The sequence below is a fragment of the Chelonia mydas genome, chromosome 24, assembly GCF_015237465.2.
Source record: "Chelonia mydas isolate rCheMyd1 chromosome 24, rCheMyd1.pri.v2, whole genome shotgun sequence".
Taxonomy (NCBI): domain Eukaryota; kingdom Metazoa; phylum Chordata; order Testudines; family Cheloniidae; genus Chelonia; species Chelonia mydas.
Window position 1 is genome coordinate 8,555,966 of NC_051264.2, and position 22,426 is coordinate 8,578,391.

The 22,426-nt window shown below is 43.1% G+C and overlaps 1 protein-coding gene across 5 annotated transcripts in view; it reads right to left on the minus strand.

Annotated features, from left to right (window-relative positions):
- Positions 1-22,426, minus strand: part of TUFT1 (tuftelin 1) — a 29,052-nt gene that overhangs the window by 1,220 nt on the left and 5,406 nt on the right. For 2 of the 5 annotated variants that reach the window (XM_043535121.1, XM_037882783.2), the window contains exons 2-12: positions 13,503-13,577; positions 12,850-12,954; positions 12,003-12,089; positions 9,042-9,131; positions 8,579-8,650; positions 7,649-7,762; positions 4,354-4,482; positions 3,626-3,720; positions 2,850-2,955; positions 1,960-2,043; positions 529-629 (exon numbers count right to left, since the gene is read on the minus strand). In XM_043535121.1, coding sequence (XP_043391056.1) covers positions 529-629; positions 1,960-2,043; positions 2,850-2,955; positions 3,626-3,720; positions 4,354-4,482; positions 7,649-7,762; positions 8,579-8,650; positions 9,042-9,131; positions 12,003-12,089; positions 12,850-12,954; positions 13,503-13,577 — 1,058 coding nt within the window. The remainder of the gene's footprint in view (positions 1-528; positions 630-1,959; positions 2,044-2,849; positions 2,956-3,625; positions 3,721-4,353; positions 4,483-7,648; positions 7,763-8,578; positions 8,651-9,041; positions 9,132-12,002; positions 12,090-12,849; positions 12,955-13,502; positions 13,578-22,426) is intronic. The other 3 variants (XM_037882784.2, XM_043535123.1, XM_043535122.1) reach the window with 2 other exon arrangements.

Genomic DNA, 22,426 nt, shown 5'->3' on the forward strand with positions numbered 1-22,426 from the left:
GGAAAGCACTGAGGCACGGAATCAACTATATGCATTGGAGCTATAACTCAAATTATAATGCATGCCTATCAAATCTGGGTTCTTTACGTGCCCCCCCCGGATCTATCTGGGTTATTATATGCCTCCCCGCATCAATCTCTGATCATCTTCCAAATATCTATGCACTAAAGTTGACAAGTCTTGTACCCCCTTTACAGACAGGGAAACCGAGGCAGAAGGATACAATTGCTTTGCCCCTTGCCAGTGCCTTCCATCAGGGGTCTTGGTGCTTAACAGTGAATCAAGCTTCACAAGCACTCCCACAAAAAGGTATCTCCCCATTTTACAAATGGGAACATTGAGGCAGAGTGAAAAAAATGACTTGGTTCAAGGCAAACACTGAGGCAGTGACAGGATTAGAACCCAAACCTCCTGCCTCCCAGGCCAGTGCTTAGCTCACACGTCCCTGTAGAAGCAGCAGCTTGGAGTTGACCACCACAAAACCTGGCCTCGGTCTTCCTCCACAGGTCAATGCGGCTCCCTGCTTACCTGCTCACATACTCAGATTTTGAGCGAGTTCTGGTGCTATGGCTGCCAGGGTTGGTTTGCTTCTCGATCAGGTGCTCAATACGATCGTGCATCTCCAGATTCTGAAACACAGACCAGACCAAGAGTTTCAGGTCAGTCTGGAGAGAAAGGCCAAAGCGGTGGCGTGGAGTTGATTAAGCCACCACCCAGTGAACAGAGTGCTAGGTCAGCAATTCCCATGCGTTATCGGTTTGCCATCTTCCTAAAAAATAGTTGTGAATAGTGCTGGGGGAACATCAAGATCACCAGTGGTACGTGAAATGTGCACCACAATTTGGGAACCCCTGTGCTACATTAACCCATTGCATCGGAAGAGTACATGACACAATGCTAGATAAACAATAGACAAGTTTTACTCCTTGCACTAAGGGCCTGAGGTCAACCCATCTTTGAGCAGACTGCACGTTAATTAGGGGCCCAAAGAGGAGTCGGGGCAGATTAATTTCTTGGGGCTTTCGTCTAATTCACCTTCCTATGTGCAAACTGCAGCCAACATTGTGCTTTGACACTTATGATCCAAACAGAGCTCATGCCCCTGTGCCGCCCCCCAATCAAGGTTTCATTAGCTTGGCCGTTCTACAAGAACATATGGGATTAAATAGGACTTTAACTTGGATTTTAGATTAAAGCGAAGTATCAAATAGACAGCTGGCTGCAGTCGCACCATTTCAGTTTTCTGCCTTCAGGTTCAGGAAAAGGGGTGACATGCACTCACTGCCCCATCCCCCCCCTGCCGATTAGCAAAATGCCAAGGCACCATGAACGGAAGAGAATGGTTAAAAGCTGCCAGCACAGGCTCAATTTTAGCCAAAAAAGGAGATGCATTTGCATTCCAGTATCACGGACCCTGAAGCACCGCTTTGCAATTTGCAATGTTCCTATCTGGCCCATACATGCCACCAAAATAAAAGCTTCATGGCTACGGAAGCACGTTTTATGAGATCATGGACTAGACGAGTTGTGTCTGCTGCAGTAACCCAGCTTCACTAAGAGAGAGACAATATAGTGTAAGAAAGTGGCTCAGCGGAAACCATCTAAACCTACAGACTTCAACCCAAGCATGACCTGTCCTTGCTTGTGCAGCGGGCACACTGCATGCTAAGGCTTTGCTAGCTTCTCTATCACCCCGACTGGGTGGCCTTCAGTGCTTTCGAAGAAAAAGCATAGTTCATTCCATACATTCCAGTTAGTTGTTCCAAACTTCAAAGTGACTTGCAAAATAATCACACGTGACATTTCACTGGCATTTAAAGTTTGAGAGGTTAGCTCGTATCAGTTAAACGGGAAAGCTCTGATCAGTTAAAGTAGGCTTTATCACCCCTCAACGTGCACTTTGAAAAAACAACTCCTAGAAAGGCAGCTCAGCCAATCTAAGGAAACTAACAAACATACCTCAGCTTCCAAGTAGGCAACTCTCTCTTTGAGCTCCTGAATAATCACATCCTTCGCATGAATCACTGTTTTGGAATTCTGAAGCTGTAAAGGAAAAAGTTAATCAAGATGACTAAAGAAATCTCAGACATGCCTACACTAGACAAGGTATCTGGAAAGCATAATAAACGAAGAGCCTTTTGAGGCTAACACCAAAAAATAACATTCCGTACAGGTTTTCTGTAACTTTGGATCAGGGAAAAGGAACTCTACGTTCTGGGCAAGAGTTCAGAACTTGTGGACAGTCTAGAATTAACTATTTCACTCCCAGAGATTCATTGATGGGCCCCACTGCAGACAATGGGCCATTGCTGGTATACAGGAGAGCAACTCATTTTATTCCCAAGTAACTAGTCTTGCTGGGCACTATGGTCCGATTCCCATCGTTGCAACCATTCCTTCAGAAGATCAGACCTTTCACACCTGGGTCCCTCGGGGACCGTCATCACTTTGGAGGGCACCGGGGTGGAAAGTGCATTGTGATATTTTCAAACAACTCCCTCTAGCAGATGATCAGAGCCAGGCTAAAAGGCTCCGTGTGGCATTCGGCTCATGCTAACTCAGCCAGGAGAGACTTGGCACACTTTGCAATGCCTTGGTCCCGTTTCCTCCTCACACCCAAAAGGAAACATTGCCTTCTTCCCTTAAAGAGGGTCTAAAAATAGCTTTACGCCCCTCAGCGCAGATTCTGCAAACTCAGCATCTTTTGTATTATTTGCATTCCTGTAGCTCCAGGAGCCCTAATCATGGACCAGAGCCGCACTGTGCTCAGCACTGAACACACACAGGTGGGGGGAAGACACTGCCTGCCAGCACCAATGTGTTTCCTAGCCCCAGCAAGGCGCACCCACCTGCTCAATCATCTGCCGGACTTTGCGCTGCTGACTCTTCAGCATGTCATCGAGATGGTGTATCTTCTCCCGCAAGGTGGCAACTTCTTTCTCCAGTTTGGCCGACCTAGGAAAGAGACATACGAGTCAGTCAGAAAGAGCCATTTAGCCTCCCCCGATTAGCAGAGGAATACGAGACTGAACGTTTCACCACAGACATCTCACCACCTCCCCAGAGCGGTGTTTATTCTGCCATGGACGGTCAGTTGTGGGTAGTGTCTTCTTACACATGCATGAACCCCAGCCACTTGGCAGAAAAGGAGCAGTAATAGGTAGAGAAAGTAAGGGAGATGGGGTTTTATCAGATGATGAATCATGGAGCTAGACAGCTGCTCTGGACTGCAGATGCACCAACAGTAGCGAAGACTGAGTGGAGCAGAGAAGACAAGGTCTCAGTTTACCACTTGGATCCCGGAGCAAACAGGAAGCTAGTGGAGGTATCTGAGAATGGACTGATGTGGTCAGGTTTTGGATATGGGAGATCTTTTTTCTAACAAGGCCACATGAGGACAGTGCTCAAATTATAGGGAAGGTTTTTGGGGCACAGCAGGCTGCAGTAGGAACAGGCGGATTACTCATCTTCTTGAAAAAACCCTGACATTCGACAAGCAGCTACACCCGCCCTTCACAAGAATGCAAAGTCATGCCCCAGCGAGCTGACAGCCTCCTAGGCTCTCTCCCAAATTGGTGACTGCCTAGAAGGAGTCTCAGCATCCCTGCCCAAGGTTGAGCCTCACCTATCCTGTTCGGCGAGCTTGTCATTTTGCAGGCTTCTCAGTTTCTCCAGCTCTGCTTCACCTTCTTTCATCTTCAGCAGCAAACTCTGATGTTCCTGCAACAGATCAGAGGACAAGTTACAACAGATGCTCTGGCCTCTATTTCAGGGCAGAGGCAAAGCATCAGGCTATGTGGATCTGTAGCACTGGGCAGTCCTAGGAGGCAGCCTTGGTTATCAGCAGAGATGGTGACCCTAAAGTCTGTACCTCATGGAAATTTAATGTTTGTGAAAGGAGACAAGAAGAAAGAAATTCTCCATTCCCTTTACAGGACGGGGCAGCAGCAGTGCAAGTCTCCCCCACACTGAGCTCTACCACCATGCTTCACCCCTGCCCTAGACAAAGCCCCCAGTAGGAGAGCTCAGTCTCCAGGGCTTGCTGACACCTTAGCCCCTCTCCTGAGGATGCCAATACAGGTGCCAGCTGTGCAGGTAGTTATTACATGGACACCCATCCCCTGGAACATGTTACCCAGAAGCCACCAAGAAATGGCAAGCGGCAGACAGCTGGCACGCTTTCTGCTGTAGGGGAGACACTTGTGCTACAGCAGCATTGCTCTGGAACTGATCAACATCCCGCACCTTACACGTTGCAAGCACTAAACCCATCACCCTTTGCAGCGAGCATCTGACAGAGTGATCCAGCCACTAGACCATTAAGCAGGTCCCATGCTGATCTCTAAGCAGTACCTTCTCCATCCCTGACATGAGCCTCTGCACTTCCTCCAGCTTCACTTCCTTCTCCATCATGCCCTCCTCAGCCTTCTTCAGAGCTGCACTGGTTTGCTCTATTTCTTTCTGGTATTGAGAGGTTGTCATCTGCAACAGGACACAAAAGAAAGATGTTTCTGATCCTCAAACAGTCAACAAAGACGATGAGAAGGCCCCACTCAGTGACTGCATTTTAAAGACATGATGGCATTTTTAGTCTCAGCAGGTGTATTTTGCTGAAGGAAGCCAAACAGCCCAAAGTGCTGGAGAGAAGGAACCATTACAACGCTTTGTCTTCAAAGCACTTCAGGCTAACTGATGCATAAATCCTAGGGCAATGAAGACAAAAGTGCATCATAAATGCCAGAAAACTCATCATTCAGGCATGCGAGTTACGGACGTTTTCCATCTTGTTTCAGATGAACACGCTCAGGGTATGTCTACACTTGAACCACTACAACAGCACAGCTGTTCTGCAGTAGGGCTTCTGTGTAGACACCATCTACAACCAGAGCGGTTCTTCTGTCAGCACAGACACTCCACCTCCCGGAGAGGTGGCAGCTAGGGCAACGGTAGAGTTCTTCTGTCAACCTACCTCGGTCTACATTGGTTGGCTTAACTACATCACGCAGGGGTATGAATTTTTCACACCCTCAAAGAGGTAGTTTTGTCAATGTAAGATCCCAGCGTAGACCAGCCCTCAGCTTGCATGAGATCCAGTTCTGTTGCTGACTCCTGGGCTAGGGGAACTAGAACTCAGGAGTTCCTGGCTCCCAGACTTGTGGGCTGACCATTAGGTGCTTCTGTTGCTCTGTAGAGAAGGATTCTCTCTTCTCACACCCACCAACCTCCCAGGCTTGTCCAGAAGGTATAGCCGCCAAACCAACTGATTAGCATCTATACAACATCCATTTAAACAGGAAAATTATTTGTCAGATAACTAGTACAGCAGATCTCTGGAATCATGCACAGATTTCCAATCCCTGGGGTATGTGTCAGGAGTGCCCCAAACTCAATACATTTCTGCAACTCCCACCACCCCCAAACTCTCTACAGGAAGCAGCAGAGCCCTAGTCTGCACTTAAAATTTAGATCGACCTAGGTATTCCACCTGTGCTTCCCCACCAGTTAGTTACTTTAGCTCTTAGTCACCCAAACGCACATCCCTGCTTTGGAGAGGAGGGGAACAAGCAGATCTCTGCGGGGCCTCCCTCTAGGAGCACACATGCAGGGTAATAGCATTGCCTTTTCCAGCCATTTTAGGGCTAAAGGGATTTCTCTTAGACAACAATTCACTCAAGATCCAAGAAAGGAAATGGAGCCTGGAACCATTGACACAATGGAACTAAAACCTGAGGTATCCCCAAACATGGACTCCCCTCCGCCCCAGGAGCTCATTACATTTAATGGAGTCTCCATATACGCTATGCCAACATGACAAAGCCACAGTTTTTCCCTAAAAAAAAAGGGGACCATTAATCCCCAGTGCTGAGGAAAGAAGCAAGAGAGAGATCCTGCTGCGTCCGCACCACCTAGCACACAGGAGCTGTCATTTGAAATTACTTGCACTGCAAAACCTGCTTATATCTCTAAAGCAGCGTGTAAATTGTCACAGCTGAGTGAGTATGAATTCAGCTGCCACCTCAGAAACCCAAGTTTCCATTTAATAAGTTACTTGATATGAAAACATGGTGGGGTCCCAGCTGCCCAGTTTGTGCCACATCCCTTCACCACCAAGACATCTTGTGATCTTGATGTAACAAGCTAAACATCTCTCAGAGGAAGGATTGTGTTGTGGAGAAGGCATTGGACAATTCAGCAGATCTGGCCGGGCTCAATGCTTGGCTCTGCTTCAGACTCCCTATGTGACTCTGTTCAAGACACTCCGTCTCTGTACCCCACCTTTCCCCATCCATAAAATGGAGATAATACTTCCCTCATTCACAGTTTGTTCTAAGGCCAGAAGGGACTAGTGTGATCATCTAGTCTGACCTCTTGCATAACACAAGCATCCTACCACCAGAACAAGGACTTGAACCCTGTGCCCTCAGATTAAAAATCTGATGCTTCACCACCCGAGCTATCTAGGCAATTCACTGCTGTACGCAAGATACTCCTATGCTTGTCATGAGCACTAGGATGTCCTACACGTAATTAACAGGATAAATAGAAATTGGAGGAGACTAAGGAAAATGGCCAAAATGTCACTTGTCTTAGCAAGTGCTTTGCCACCACCCACTAAAGTTATTATGATTTTACCTTTTAACTAACATTACCTGGAAACAGTCATTGTATAAATCAAAACCAGTTTGTGAAAATTTCAATGCAATGTGTTTACTTACAGTTTACAGATTGTACATATTTAGTTAAGACTAATGGCAACCCCCGTGCTCAACTTGACCTTTCAACCTCACATGGGGAAGAGGCTGGTTGTGCTGGCTGGTGTGAACTAGCCAGAATTTTTTTTTAATCAATCATTGTTAAAAGCTACTTAAGTCCATTTACTCTCTGGGTTTCAAAACTGCCTGAACAGCAGCTCTTCAGAAGTGTCCCCCAACCACGCAGGCCAGCACAACCCCAAACTGGTTTCAATTATGATGTATTTTTTGTATTGTGCTTTCAGCCAGGAGCCCAAGTCAGGGATCAGGGCCTTATTGTGCTAGGTGCTGTACAAACCCAAAACAAGTTTGGGTGTTGCTATCAGGAAAGAGCACTGTAGCTCTGATTGTCTGGGGAAAAAAAATGGGAATTGATAGTTGACAGATTCATGATTTATAACAGGGGTCGGCAACCTTTCAGAAGTGGTGTGCCAAGTCTTCATTTATTCACTCTAATTTAAGGTTTTGCGTGCCACTAATACATTTTAACGTTTTTAGAAGGTCTCTTTCCATAAGTCTAACATATAACTAAACTATTATTGTATGTAAAGTAAGATTTTTTTAAATGTTTAAGAAACTTCATTTAAAATTAAATTAAAATGCAGAGCCCCCCGGACCAGTGGCCAGGACCGGGCAGTGGGAGTGCCACTGAAAATCAGCTCACATGCCGCCTTCGGCATGTGTGCTATAGGTTGCCTACCCCTGATTTATAACCTTTAATCCATATCACATCCTCCCATTCTGCTTTCCAACACAGCTTGTATCAGCTCCAGAAGGACGGGGCTGGACAGTTTCAGAGAGCTCTGAAAGCTACGTAGCAGCATGCACTTGAAGCTAGCCCTTCATTCAGACAAAGGTCAAGCTCTTTCAGCAGTTCAACACTGCTGTGTATTCACCTCAAACGCGGTCTTGTCGGACTGATGCCGCTTCTCAGCCTCCTGCAGTTTCGTGAACAATCTCTTTGCTGTCTCACGAATTTTTTCTATGTCTTCTCCTGAATCATCATCCTCCTGCAAACACAGCACGGAAGCTTTATTGGTCTCAAGCTGGACACTACCAGAACAGACACATTCTTTTTCTCTGCATGTGGAGGAGCCAATACTTTTGACCAATAGGTTACAAAAGTAACTACATAAAAGGCTGCAGAAGTTGCGGTAAAGTTTGATTTAGGCAAGTAAGAGAACAAGTTCTCAAATTCTACACTGAGTCAGGTGCCTCGGGGCCCATAAAATAAAAAAATTTCATGTGACTTTCTTAGGTCTCCTTTCAGCCCCCCACATGGTGTTTCTAGGATGCTGTCATGAGCCACCCTTAGGTATCTCAAAACCATCAAGTGAACCAAGTCATGACAGCTTAAACACTGACCGATTACTGAATCCTGCCCTCCTCAGTTATGGCTTTTAAACTATTGGCAAAAGGGCTGCAGCATTGCATGGTGCCGCTCTGTAGCATGGAATGCCCTTACTGCAGAGACAGGATGAGATGCTGTATATTGCTCAATTTTCTGCAAACTGCACTCACTTTCAGATAAGATGGATTCCTTAATTATCCCTGCATCCAAAAGGCTTGTGTGAAAAGGAGCCTTGTGCTTGCAGAGATTTAAAAAGAAGGTGAGCTCGTTACTAGAGCAGCTGGTTTAAATGCATGTGAAAATCAGACCTGACTTCTAACCAAACCCAGATACGGCCAGAACAGCACCAGTGAGCTTTGGAATGCAAGGAAGATCTTAGAGCAGTTATAGGTTTGAAGTGACCCCTGAAGTGAAGATTTAAAAAGAAATCAAATCTAACTGCTCAAAATACAGTTTCCCTTTTTTGGTTCCATACCTGATCCTCCAAGGAGTTCCTATGCAAGCCATCAGCGTATCGCCATATTCCATTCTGGTTTTCGAACATTACCTATTAAAAAAATTTAAAAATCAAGAACTGTGATCCTCCCTCAAAACTAGGCTTAGATGTTACAGACAGAACACTTCCATCAGCTTTAAATCTTTGTATTGCTGTAACAGCTTTAAAAAAAAGGAATGTATTCTTTGTAATAAGTTTACAAAGAAAAAGTGCACTAGTGCATTTGAACAGCCAATGCATTTAGCTTGCTGAATCCTTCTCGTTTGCTTCTGCATATTTCTCAGTTCTTCCTCCAAAGAAGGTCTTCGAACAGGCTTTTAATCACCCAAGGGGATTTTATTTCTAGGCCACATTTTGATGTTATTTTTAATCCAAACGTGGCACATCTTTCCTCAGGAAAGGAAGTGCCACTGCAAGTTGACTGAAGAAATGTTCCTGTTACCTTTGCACATTGCAGGTTAGTCTTAGCTCCTTGTCTGCTCTCAAGTTTATTACTTATATCTTCCCGCAGCATCTTCAAAGAACTTCTAGCCTGGTAAATGCAAGTCAATTTAGCTTTGTCTGTGTGGACAACAGTGTCAATTATTCTTTTCAATATACATCAAATGCACATGTAATAGGTCCCCAAAACAGGGTGTAAATTCATTACATGCCAGTGTTTGAGGCCAAACAAGCAAGCAGAGGTCTTTGTCTTTTACCAACGTGCCACAAAAGTCCCTGATTTTACTGGATATTCGCCAGCAAGCAGCACTGACTACAAGTGTCTTACTGTCCTTGTTAAAGCGTAAAGGACAGAAGAGGGACGTCCCAATATGTATGCTGATTTTTCATTATTGTTTAATTTTCTTTGCAAGAGTACTTTGAAAACTACAACAAATAGAAGTACCGAACAGATTCTTGTTATTCCATACATCTGAGCCCATGTGTCTTCAGCCATATGGGAGTTTACTGACAAGTACAGTCTTGACTTGCACCTGTGATACAGAATTAGTCACTAGAGAAAATGAATCCGGTAATTTTTACAGGGTCACTCCTCCAGCAATAGCGACACCAAGGCTGAAATGCTGATATTTCAGCATGTACTTTCTGCATCTATAAGCACTTTTCATACAAGGATCATCAGACACTTTTCTAGCTTTAAAGCTCTCAACCTCCTCTGTGAGGTATGTAGTGACTCACTTTAGAGGAGAAATCTGAGACACAGAAGAGCCAAGATCATACAGCAGGTCTGACTATGCTACGTGGCACATTCTCTCTCAATGACGCCAGCCACAGATCCAAGGTTCTTATAAAGCACAAGAGCTGCTTCAACTGGTTTGAGGTAAAAGGCCTCTTCTGTACAGTTTCGGTATGGGTGTAACAACAACGTCTGTTAGGGATGCATTTATTTATTGATCTACTTATATCAGGACAACCCCTAGTGCAAACACAGTTCTGTGCTTATTTCTCCTATAGCCGTTTTCATCAGCAGATCTCAAAATGCTTCAGTCTTTTAATGTATTTATCTTCAACTCCCCTATTAGGTAGGGCAGCATTATCAGCCCCATTTAACAGATGGGGAACTGAGGCACCGATTGGCAAAAGGATTAAGATCACACAGGAAGTCCATGAAAGAGTAGGGAATTAAATGCAGGTGCTCCCACATCTTAGGCAAGTACCCTTAGATCCTTCCTCATTCTGCTGGTATAGCTTATTCCCCTTCCCATACAGATAAAGTTAAAGCACTACACCATGCGTGTTGAATAAGGCCTAAGTCACACCATTACCATGACTGGCACTTACACCAAGTATACATCCAACTGGAAGTGAGGGACACCCTGACCAATACACACCCAATGAGAACTCACTGTAACAAGTGAAGAGTGGTTAATAAAATGGAAATCCCAGAGACTTAGTACATGCATATAAAGATTAAAGCATCTTGATGGCTTAGAGATAAATTTCAGTGGCTCTAACACAGCGGTGTCCAAACTTTTCCTCTCGCGCCCACCCTTACCAGTAATGGAATGTGCCGCCCCCCTCCACACACACGAGCCAGGAGTGGAGCCATGACTGAGAGCGGGGGCATGGCCATGGATGGAGCCGCAGTCAGGGTGGAGCTGGGGGGGAGCAGGGCTGGCGGTGGCACTTCCTCCCTACGCCCCCAAGGGGGCTGGCCTGGGCTCTGCCACACCTCCCGGACATCCCTCCATGCCCCCTAGGGGGGGCACACCCCAAAAATTGGGGCCCACTGCCCTAACAGCAGGAATTGTTAAAGGCTTTGTGCTTTTCAACTAGTTTTCAATTAGTCCGACCAGGTCTGTAGTGCGATTACTGCAGTGAGGAGACAGAATGAACTATTTTTATTTTTTAGGGGAAATGCATTTTGACTCAGAAGCTGGAGGCCAGGATTCAGAAGGATAATATAGAATGGAGGCATACAAACTGTCCTAGTCACTCAGATGTTGGGCTCTCTAACCCAGTATCCCATCTCCCACAGAGGAAGGTGCAAGAAGCCCCCACAATAGAAAATTATGGACACATTTAAGTTTATTTAAAAGCCAAGCCAGAGACAGACCAGCCTAGACCCCACTATTGCAAAATATGGAAATGGTTTAAATAGCAACCATCTATTTCCCACCCCCAACCCCACAAAGGTCCAGTCCCATCACTGCTGCCAACTGGACAGGGAAACGTTAACCCTTGAAGTGTCAGACATCAGATTTCCTTAGGCAGGTGAAGCCTTGCCTACAAAACTGCCTTTTAAGACGCAGCTCTGGTGCCACGCCTCGGTGTGGCTGGGGAAAGCCTAGGCAAAAATCATGCAGTTCTCACACTGATGACTTGCACTTTTCCCAATGCAGCACTGCAAAATGCCTCGGCACTGTGGCAGTGTCAGGCCATGTCTACACTTACAAACTTACAGCGGCACAGCCGTGCCGCTGTAAGAGCTCCTGTGCAGCCATGTTATGTCGACAGGAGAGATCTCTCTGGTCAACGTAATAAAACCAACTCAGCAAGCAGCGTAGCTGTGTTGGCAGGAGAGCGTCTCTCCCCCCCCACACACAGAGCCCTGTGCACACGAGCTCTTATGCTGGCAAAATTTATGTCGCCCAGGTGTGTGGGGCTTTTTTCACACCCCTGGGCAACAAAAGTTTTGCTGACATAAGTACTAGTGAAGACATGGCCTTAGTCTTTGGAAAAACAGCTACACAGGTTTCTACTCTGGCATGGGGGGAATGGGCAGATTTCTGTATGCAAAGAGAACACCTCTGCCATGACACAGATTCTTCAAACATTGCCACTGGAAGTTGAGGGCACCAAAGCTTTGAGACAAGCCTCCAACAGGCAGCTGTGAGAATTCAGACTTTGGTTGGGTAAGTCAACAACATATTGTACGTTAATTCTGAAACCAAAAAGCTACCTCTTGAATGTAACGAACTTCGCTTTTCAGCTGACTGACATTCTGTTCATGCTTCACCTTGTCCTCAGCTCTTGCTTTCAAGTAAACCTGCATCAGAAAGAAATACCCCAATGAAACAGCTGTTCAGTTGCAGCAGATACAACCAGAATGGTTACAGTCACAGAGTCAGGTACAATGAGGCATTGAGCTCTCAAAGCCTTCTAAGATCTTCCAGATTCCTTTTCTACCTCTAGTCCTCCTTTCATCAGGACATTGTAGCTGGGATTTGGACACCCAATTCCCATTAATTTTAACTGGCTTTGAAAACTTCAGCCTCTAGCTTGACCTTTTCAATAAAAGTAGTTAATGATGGTTACTGCCATCAGTTTTTCCTCCTCTTTCTAACTAATTTTTATTCACTGCCTGGTTTTACAGCATTTGTTTATTTCTCTAAGCTCTCCCTTAGGATTCCCAGGGTGTGGAGACTAAACATTCCTCAGATGCCATTTTTGTTTCGAGTTTTTAAGAGTTCCAGTTTAAACAAGTTAATTCCATTAAACCTGGGAAAGTTACTCAGCAACTCTGCTGAAGTTAATTTACTGAAAGAATGCAAGGTTTCTATATTTCAAAATGGCCGCTCCTGAAAGAAAACCCACTCTGCAAGCATTGCCACAGGCTCTCCTCCCCAAGTAAGGATACCACTAACCACACTTGCTAAGATTTCTTGTTTGCACAGCCCAAATCAAAATTTTTAGTTTACATCTAAAATTAAACAAGATTAATTTAGTCTTAATGCATATTAGGTACCTCTAAATTAACTGTGCAAATTAATTATTCAGATCAGCTGGGAACCATGATTAACACTAACCTTGATGATCTCCTCGTGACCATCGCTGGATTTGATGCATTCTGAAGCCAGTGAATGGCCATTACTTGATCTGTTGGCCACCATAGCAAAGGCCCTTCCAACAGGCTGCAAGAGACAATGTAGCAAGACATTTAGATATTGAGATGATTTGTTTGCATAGCTTGTCTGGACCTGGCACAGACAGCTTTCTAGTCAGATCAGCATCAAGCACTTTATTAGGGGAATGCTGTGTAAAATGCAGTCTGGACCCTGTGGGACAGGGACTGTTTTTTAGTTCTGTGTTTATACAGCCCCTGCACAATGGGACCCTTCTACATGACAGGGGCCCCTAGGAGCTACAGTAATTAAAGGATGCTCCTTTAAGCGATTTCCAATGAGAAAATGCTTATGCAGCTCAGGAAATGAAGTTCTCTCTAGCATATCAAGCATAGCACAGTTTGACTACGATCCTTTACAAAGTTCTCTCCCCTCCAAAAAGTTATTGTGAACAACAGCTTTTACATATAAGCCGGAACAGAAGAAATTTCTACTCGTTTTAAAATCACTGGTTTTTAACAGCACTTAGCGTGGAGTCCGCTGATAAAATTCAAAACATGGTACATAAAAGTAGCAGTTCCTACATACAGCAGTATGTTCATGCCTGGAACACACACCTTTTGTTTCACCTGATCATGTCTCTCGCCTGGAAGGTCATTCTGCAACGTCAGCCGTAGCACTTTCACACTGTCCTGTAAAGAGGACGACAGACTAATTAAAAATGGTTTATGTTGCTCCATGGTTAGGTTTTAAAATGTTCTTTTGTATCCACATCAAACATTTGACACAGTTAAATACAAATCTCAAATACCCATTTACATTTTTTCCAAAGATCAGAGAATTGTCTGCACAGACACGAGGGAAGTCCTGCCTCTTCATCTCTTTGATTTTGACTACAGTTGATGTAGTAAAGTAGTTAGGATTAAAAAGGGGAAGACTTGAAGTGAAAAGGAGATTGGATAGCACCTCATCCAAGCCTCAGATAGACCCGAGGAAGCACTGGTGTGGTGGGAAAGCCGTCAGAGGACCTGGCAATGATTATACTAGCCCCCAGGCCGGAAGACCTACCCCTGGCCATATGTGATACAGGCTGATCATTCAGGGGTTGCCATAGATCCAAAGCTGCTACTGGAAGTATCCAAGTCACTGTTCTGCAGTAGTACCTTCCCTCAGATGGGAAAAATCCAGTGACACATTTATCCCTTCCTTTAGTTCTTTGAGACTAGCTAACTTCATTGCACTCTGCCTGGAAGTGGAGAACACCCAGAAACTGAAGATGGTGCAGAATGCATTTGTCCATTTAAGCCATACTTCATGCCAACTGTGCACACCCCCAGGGCTCCGCGAGCTATTATTTCCAAGTGGCACGTAAAGGGATTGGCTTTAATCTATGACACAGGTCTGGGACCTGGCCACTGTAGAGACCACTCTGCTATCCCATAGCTGTGATCAGTATAGTCAGAGCACTCATTTTAAAAGGACGCTGGTTGCAGCTGAGGCACTCTCCGAAGGCCTCAGAGAGGCTGGAAGAATGTGTGCGCCAAACTGAGAACACCATCTTGCTTTGTGAGGGCCATTTCATATCAGGATCCCCACAACCCAGGAAAGGGGTGTAGATGCAGGATTTGCTCATGGGAGTGCGCCCAAGAGACCCAGAGCTCAGAACAGTGACCAGATGACACTACCCAGAGCCAGGGGGCTTAGAAACACGTGGGATCCAGCAGTTGGGTCTGCTCAAAACCAACTGGGTATGCTGCAAAGCCCATCTCTTCTCTGGAGTTTAGGGAGAGGTGGCTGGGGGATCTAGAGTACACAAACAGCCCCTTGTTGATTGCTGGTGGGGAGTGGGTAGTTATCTATTAGATCTGACAACTGGGGTTAGACCAGAAGATCAATCATTTCGAAAATCTAGATCAACAGATGAGCACTTAATAAATCAATTTGCACAGTTAAGGTTGCTCAGCTCTCCTTCAATATTTTCCTCATGCACTAGGAATCAAACAATTAAAGTCAACAGCAACACTTCTGTTTCTCTTCCTATCCCAGTATAAAATTTAGCAACTCTTAATTTACTATTCTCCTTCCACAAACACCCAAGCCTTCATAGGCTACCATGCAGCCTTAAAGACACAAGGAAATAAGTTAAAAGTAGAATTCACTCTTTTAAGGTATGGTTTTCTTTTTGTTTTCTTAAAAATAGAACTTTTAACACAGGTCTCCTGAAAACAAATGTCAGAGATGGTCTCAGTATTCTTGGTCCTGCGCAGGGGACTGGACTAGATGACCTCTCGAGGTCCCTTCCAGCCTGCCATTTCTATAATTTTATGGCTCCAGGTCAGAAACCCAATATTGATATTTGTGTAAATAGAGCTGCTGTAATTGGACAAACCCACTGCCACGAAGACAGGTAAATTGCTGGATATCAAAAGCTATGATATGGTTAATGAGATGCCCTCAGATTGGCACAGTACAAGTCAGTTCTGAAATACAATCTTTACTCAAATTCCAAAACAGGAAGTTATACAAAGCTCCTTAACAGATATATTGTAATTTACACCTGAAATACCGTATAGAATTTCCATGTATATTCTTTACAAAGGGTTCTGAAATAAGCCATTCAGTAGGGTCCAATTTCAAAAGCCATCTCTATTTCCAAAATATCTGAGTATGTTCCTCACACAAATTTTAACTATGCTATTTTGTAAGTTTTGTTTTTTCCTGATGTTAAGCATTAACATATTTCCATTCTTTTCTCCTGTTAAACCCAATTCTCTGATACAACCTTAAGCTATGGTTTCATTACCACTGCATCAAATATTTAGTAATGTCAACACATGTATTTGTTTGGAACTTATATTCCAGCAGATGTTTACATAAACATGATTAAGTAATTATCTGAAAAGCCAATTATACAACGAGACAAAAAACGGTGGCAGTTAACTTTAATACAGAGTTCAGAGTAGCAGCCGTTTTAGCCTGTATTCACAAAAAGAAAAGGAGTACTTGTGGTACCTTAGAGACTAACAAAAGCTTATGCTCAAATAAATTTGTTAGCCTCTAAGGTGCCACAAGTACTCCTTTTCTTTTTATAATACAGAGGTGTGCTTTCAAAACAGTTCAAGTTTTAGTATGATTTAAGGTCAATGGCGGTCAGAGTTTTACAATGGTGAAAGCAATTCTGTAGAAATATATAATCAGTTTTATGGAGTATTTCACCAGAAGCTTCCTCATGCATATGTGTGTGAAGCAAATGAGGTAGTTGCATTGTAAAGCAATTGGGCTAATAGCAATACAGTCCACGTCACAATAAGACAATCTCATCTGGAACCACTTTCTTATCACAGAGAAACAAGTATATCAGAAAACTGGACAATCTATAACCTTCATGCTGACTAATTTAATGATTTAGTATATCACATGAACTAGCATTTGAATCTACAACACTCTGCAATTAGCTACCTAGAGAACAGGCAGGCTTCAAAAAGTGCAGCTAAACCCACTTGCAATAAGACATATGTCTAAGAATTCAGGTATTATGGAATGCACCCCAGATTGCCTGTGCAAGCATGTAGGATGCAATTTTCAAAAGCACCTAAACGACCTAAGAGTACAAATCCCACTGACTTTCATTGGGACTTATGCTCCTCAATCTTCAGAGGACTTTGAAAGTCCCCCCCTTAATACATTGACTTCTACTTATTACAGTTGATCTGTTTCTTTTAATTCATATGCAATCACTTGACATATCTGACAGAGCACGAAGTTCTTTAATATTCGACACTGGTGAGGCCTCATTTGAAGTACTGTGTCCAGTTTTGGGCCCCACACTACAAGAAGGATGTGGAAAAATTAGAAAGCGTCCAGCTGAGGGCAACAAAAATGATTAGGGGACTGGAACACATGACTTATGAGGAGAGGCTGAGGGAACTGGGATTGTTTAGTCTGCAGAAGAGAAGAATGAGGGGGGATTTGATAGCTGCTTTCAACTACCTGAAAGAGGGTTCCAAAGAGGAGGGATCTAGACTGTTCTCAGTGGTAGCAGATGACAGAACGAGGAGTAATGGTCTCAAGTTGCAGTGGGGGAGGTTTAGGTTGGATATTAGGAAAAACTTTTTCACTAGGAGGGTGGTGAAGTGCTGGAATGGGTTACCTAGGGAGGTGGTGGAATCTCTTTCTTTTTAAGATTTTTAAGGTCAGGCTTGACAAAGCCGTGGCTGGGATGATTTAGTTGGGGATTGGTCCTGCTTTGAGCAGGGGGTTGGACTAGGTGACCTCCTGAGGTCCCTTCCAACCCTGATATTCTATGATATAAAGTTTATAAACCCATTACACTTATCAGTAAAAGTAGGTTAATCTTTAATTCATATGCAACAGTATTTGTCTCATTTAATAGGTTTTACAGTTCAACATGGCAGAAACAGGCTATCCCATTCAGATCCTGTAAGTAAGAAAAAGTTTCTTGAAACAACATACTCATTTCCCTGTCTCATTTGGAGCCTTGTTTACAAGTGCAAGATTCTTGTCCATAGAAACAACAGAGTGAAAGGCACCTGGATGGGTTTTAAGGTGTCGCACAGTGTAAAGAGTCATCTATACTGCATGCCTAACAGTTTGGATTCCTTAAACAATCTTTTAACAGCCTCTCTCTGCAGCTGGCAAGTGTTAAAAAAAAACCAGACTTGCTAATGCTACAAATTATGCATGTGCGCTACAATGCATGGCTGCTATGTCTGCACACCAAGAAAACTGCGTCAGCGCTATATAAATTTGCTGCAAAAAAGGACAAGGAGTGAATATTCCTACGACTTGCAGTCCATGGGCTATTCATTATCTACAGAGCTACATTCACCAGTCTTTAGTAATCCTCCTGGCTACCTGAAACTCGTTCCAGAATTTTTGGGTTGCCAGAAATTTTCTAATCAGCTAACCTCACAAGCACCTCACAGGACCCTACGCAACTCTTCCACATCTGCCTTTGTGGGCTACCTCTCACGTAAATTCAACAGTAATTAAATTTGCAGACAAAATCAAAAATCAGAGGGACTAGGACTAGAGATGGATTGAACCAAACCGCAGAGCAACCAGGTGCTACTGGAGCAACTGAGGCCATGAGCAACAAAGGGGACCGAGTCAGTCCTAATAAATGTGAAGCTGAACATCCAAGAAACGAACAGCACAGATACAGAACGGGAGAGATCTAATCAACCAGACCTACTCATTGCACTGGAGCCTGGTTATTTCCATCATTCCTTTAATAGCATCCTCTTACTTTTCCCAACATAAACAGGTGCCTCTAGTTGCCATAGGGAAGATACAAAATTAAGATGGAGATGCTTGAAGAGAGACTAAGAATTGTCATCTTCAGTAGCGGGGCACAAGATGGAAGTTTGGGAGCCACTACCCTAGACCAAAGCTACCACAAACACACAAAAACTTGTATGCTGCTTTTGGGGATGGCAGGGCCTAAAGAAAATCATGTAGACATAGGAAAGAGACAAGAACTCGCTGAATTTTTCCCCACAGCCTTCCCATTTACTGCTTGTATTCTACAATAGTGACATGATTACAGCAAATAAGCATCTGCTCCAGAATAGCTGGTGGGGGAGCAAAGAAAAAAAAATCTCTATGGAAAAATGTTGAGACTGACCGCAAGCTGTGATGTAACCAGGGAGAGCAGGTACCGTCTCAAAAACATCATTCCTGGAGTGGGGCTGGCACTTTAGCCAATCATCCCAGCTATAAGATTCCATGCATGCTTTAAAGTCTTGTCACACTAATCTTTCCCAAGTCAATCATTTGAGAAGTTTGGAGCAGACACATCACTGATAGTATGCAAGTTTAACAAAGAAGCTAGATAGACCAGCTCCAAGCATATCCATGCTTGCCCAAAGTTCGCATAAGCATGGATCCTTCATAGCTTGGGTCAACCTCTAAATAAAAGTGCCTCACATTCTTAAGAAGAGCTTCCTAAACATAATTCAAATAAATGTCCTGAAAACTTTTAGACTAGAGTGTGATCTCATCACTCATTCTTTCTCTGATCTTACAGAAAAGCAAAGACCTCTCCAAGTACACACAGCAGAATGTTTTAATTTCCATTGCTATTTGTACTAAATGAGGATTAATCTATGAAACTGCACAAATTTACTCGATCGCTAACATTCATTTTGCATTAAGTTTCTGGTAGATTTCCTTGTGCTTAAAATCAAGGCGTCATGAGCATAAAGAAACCCTTTCTGATTAACTTAATTTTCTGGGAGAATTAAATCCATTAAAAAAAGGAGTTGGAAGAGAATGCTAAGATGAACTCTCGTAGCATGGCCAAACCTCGCTGCTGTAGTACACGTAAATTCAGGCACCTATTTATCTTGTAAGAATCCTAAGTGAAAAGGAGACCACGCACAGAAGTCTGCACTAATCTCTCCCCTACACAGACAGTCAAATTCAACTCCTCCGGAGATGCATTTGGCCCACGTAATTCCACTGATTGCAATGAAGTTAAAGCAGGAATGAATCCCACTTGTCTTCCTTCCAGCTACATTTAAAACCATGACTATGCTGGTTTCCCCCTCCTGCTCTTTTAGAAAAAAAATTAATAACCACTAACAATTAGAAATTAAGGAAATATATATTACTGCCCCCAGTTATTTTCTTCAAGAGGCAGAAGGTGTTCTTTGTAGCATGACAGGTGTGTCTGTGAGTTAGTAAGTGCTACGTACTACCTATTAAAAAACACATATTTGGAACAAACCTCACATGGCAACACCTTAGTAAATATCATATTAACCTTGAGCTATTTGCTGCATAAAGATTATGCAACTTGCTCAATTTTCTTTGCTTCCAACACACCTTGAATTGCACATGTTTAAAGCATTTACTACAGGGGTCATGAATTAAGGAAGAGCCAAAGGAAACCTGACAATTTTTGAACCATTTTCTACTTGCGCTTCTGTGAAGATCTATCTACAGCTAAGGGAGATTTATGTGGTTTTTTTTTTTTTAATAAAATAAAATAAAAAATGGCTTTTCTGATGTCAAGAGTTTATTCTGAGCGGGGAGTGGTATCTGATTTAACACTGACATTCTCAGATTTTTTTCAATGCGTAAGATTGAAAATAATCCAAACGTAGATATTTCCGCCACAGTATAAGGTAACTGATGTTGAAGGAAATGAAATAGGGTCAGTAGCTGAATTAGGATTCACATATTTTGAAAAGTCCAATTTTAGATCTCATTTGTGATCGTGGCACATTCTTTGCTGTGAAACCCATCAAGAATGAAAATAAGCAGGAACACAAGGGATGCAGATTAGTTAAATAATTAAAGGAAGAGACACTGAGCATTGCTCAGCAAAGTATGTTTCAGCTATCTATTCTCAAGAGCATCCAGAAGCGAGAAAATTAGTCTAGGAAAAAGAGAAGGTTAGTGGAGTACTAAAGACCTGGCTTAAAAACAGAAGATTATGTTGACCTGACTAAAGAAGTGACTGGAGAGCTACATAAGAAGAGGATTCAGAGTAGCAGCTGTGTTAGTCTGTATTCGCAAAAAGAAAAAGACTACTAGTGGCACCTTAGAGACTAACCAATTTATTTGAGCATGAGCTTTCATGAGCTACAGCTCACTTCATCGGATGCATTCAGTGGAAAATACAGTGAGGAGATTTATATACACACAGAACATGAAAAAATGGGTGTTATCATACACATTGTAAGGAGAGTGATCACTTAAGATGAGCTATTACCAGCGGAAAAGAAGAGGATTATCTTTTTTGAGACCAGGGAAGAATGCCTGAGACTGAAAGCCAGGAACCCAATACCAGCATTGAATCACTTGGTCACAAGTCACTTCATCTGTGTCAGTTTGTCGAATGGGAACAGGACTGACCAGAACGGTATTGTGAAGAGTAATTAGGCAATGTTTGCCAAGTGTTGAAGACACAAGGTGTGCTAGTGTTGCTTATTACTACAGTACCACACATAACATGTATGCAATACATGCTTAACACCGCAACTGTTCCATATATGGTAGGGAAGGGCTGCAGGGAGTTAGGATTCTCTCATTAGAAGATTCAAAGATGAGTCACCTTTGATACATACAAAGGCCCGTGGACTGATACTGGCAAGGATAATGAGAAACCGAAGATGAAACAATTAAACTTCTGTTGAACAACTGCAAGGGAGAAATCCAGTGTACATTTATGGCAGCCATGTTTTTCCAGGCTGGATTTCCCCCCAAGACATTAAAAATCTAGCTTCTTTTTCTTGTCTAATATTTATATAGTAGAAAGAAAATTGGATCAATTGACTGACACACAGGACTGACTGCAGGACCCAAATGGATAATTTGATGTGCCTGGAACTGTAGCTCGAAAACTTGGGGTTCTGGAAAACCCAATTTATCAGATCCAGTATTTCTCTGCTTCATCATTAACCCAAAGAACAAACAATCTATGTCAAGAACTGTAAGCCACACCAAAATCTGGCATTCCTATCAATGAGATCTGCTGAAAGCAATTTAGAAGGACTTTGAACAAAACAAAAACACACATGAAACAGAACTACTTGTAAAGTGACACAACTAAAACCAGTCCCTCTTCAGCTTTGCAAAACCTTGAAAGCATGTCTCTCTCACCAATCGAAGCTGGTCCAATAAAAGATATTAGCTCATTCACCTGGTCTTTCTAACAACCAAAACACATTTACTACCAGCAACTGCCAATGCCTAGATTACTCAAATCTCATTATTAAAATCTCCAATGTAATTATCATCTTGACTACAGGCACATTAAGCTCCACATAAAGCACACAATTCCATTAGCACAATCTGGATATAGTTATTTGACATCTGTATTATATCAAAACCATTTGCTGCCTGCATGACTTTTCCCACAAATGTAGTAAACATTACATGAGCCATGTCCGTGGGCATCACATCAAGCAGTGCTATATAAATTGTGTATTTATACATATTTTAAATAGATAAATAGATAAAGGTGTAGCAGGCAATGATTCTTGTGGTGTTACTGTCTACATTTCTCTCTAGGTCCTCATCATAGATCTAGAGCACCTAAAATTTTTTCAAACAAAAAATATAAAACAGAGTACAACACGAGTGAGGGTGGCTAAAGGTTTCTGATTAGCCTGGACAATATTCTGATCTATAAACTCTCCTGACAGCATATAACACTTGAAGCACACACTTGTGCCACAGGGAAAAATTGCTACTCTGAAAGAAAATAAGCCTACAGTATGTTAATACAAGATTACACAACAAACACTTTAAGGATAACGTATTTTGATAAGCATTCAACAAGGCTTCTAGTATTTTTACAAGCCAAAATAAATTAGTAGAAGGGGAGGGGGAAAAACCTTATGACAGAACTGCAATTGTAAGAGACTGAAACAAAGCCCTGTCTGTTCTGCATTATGGTCTGATAACCTTCCCTGTTTTCAAGCAGCTCAGGAGCCACCTGCTGTCTATGGCAGCTTTCAACAACCAAGGAAAGTTTCAGAAAGGCTTTCTGGTTACTGGAGTCTCAATA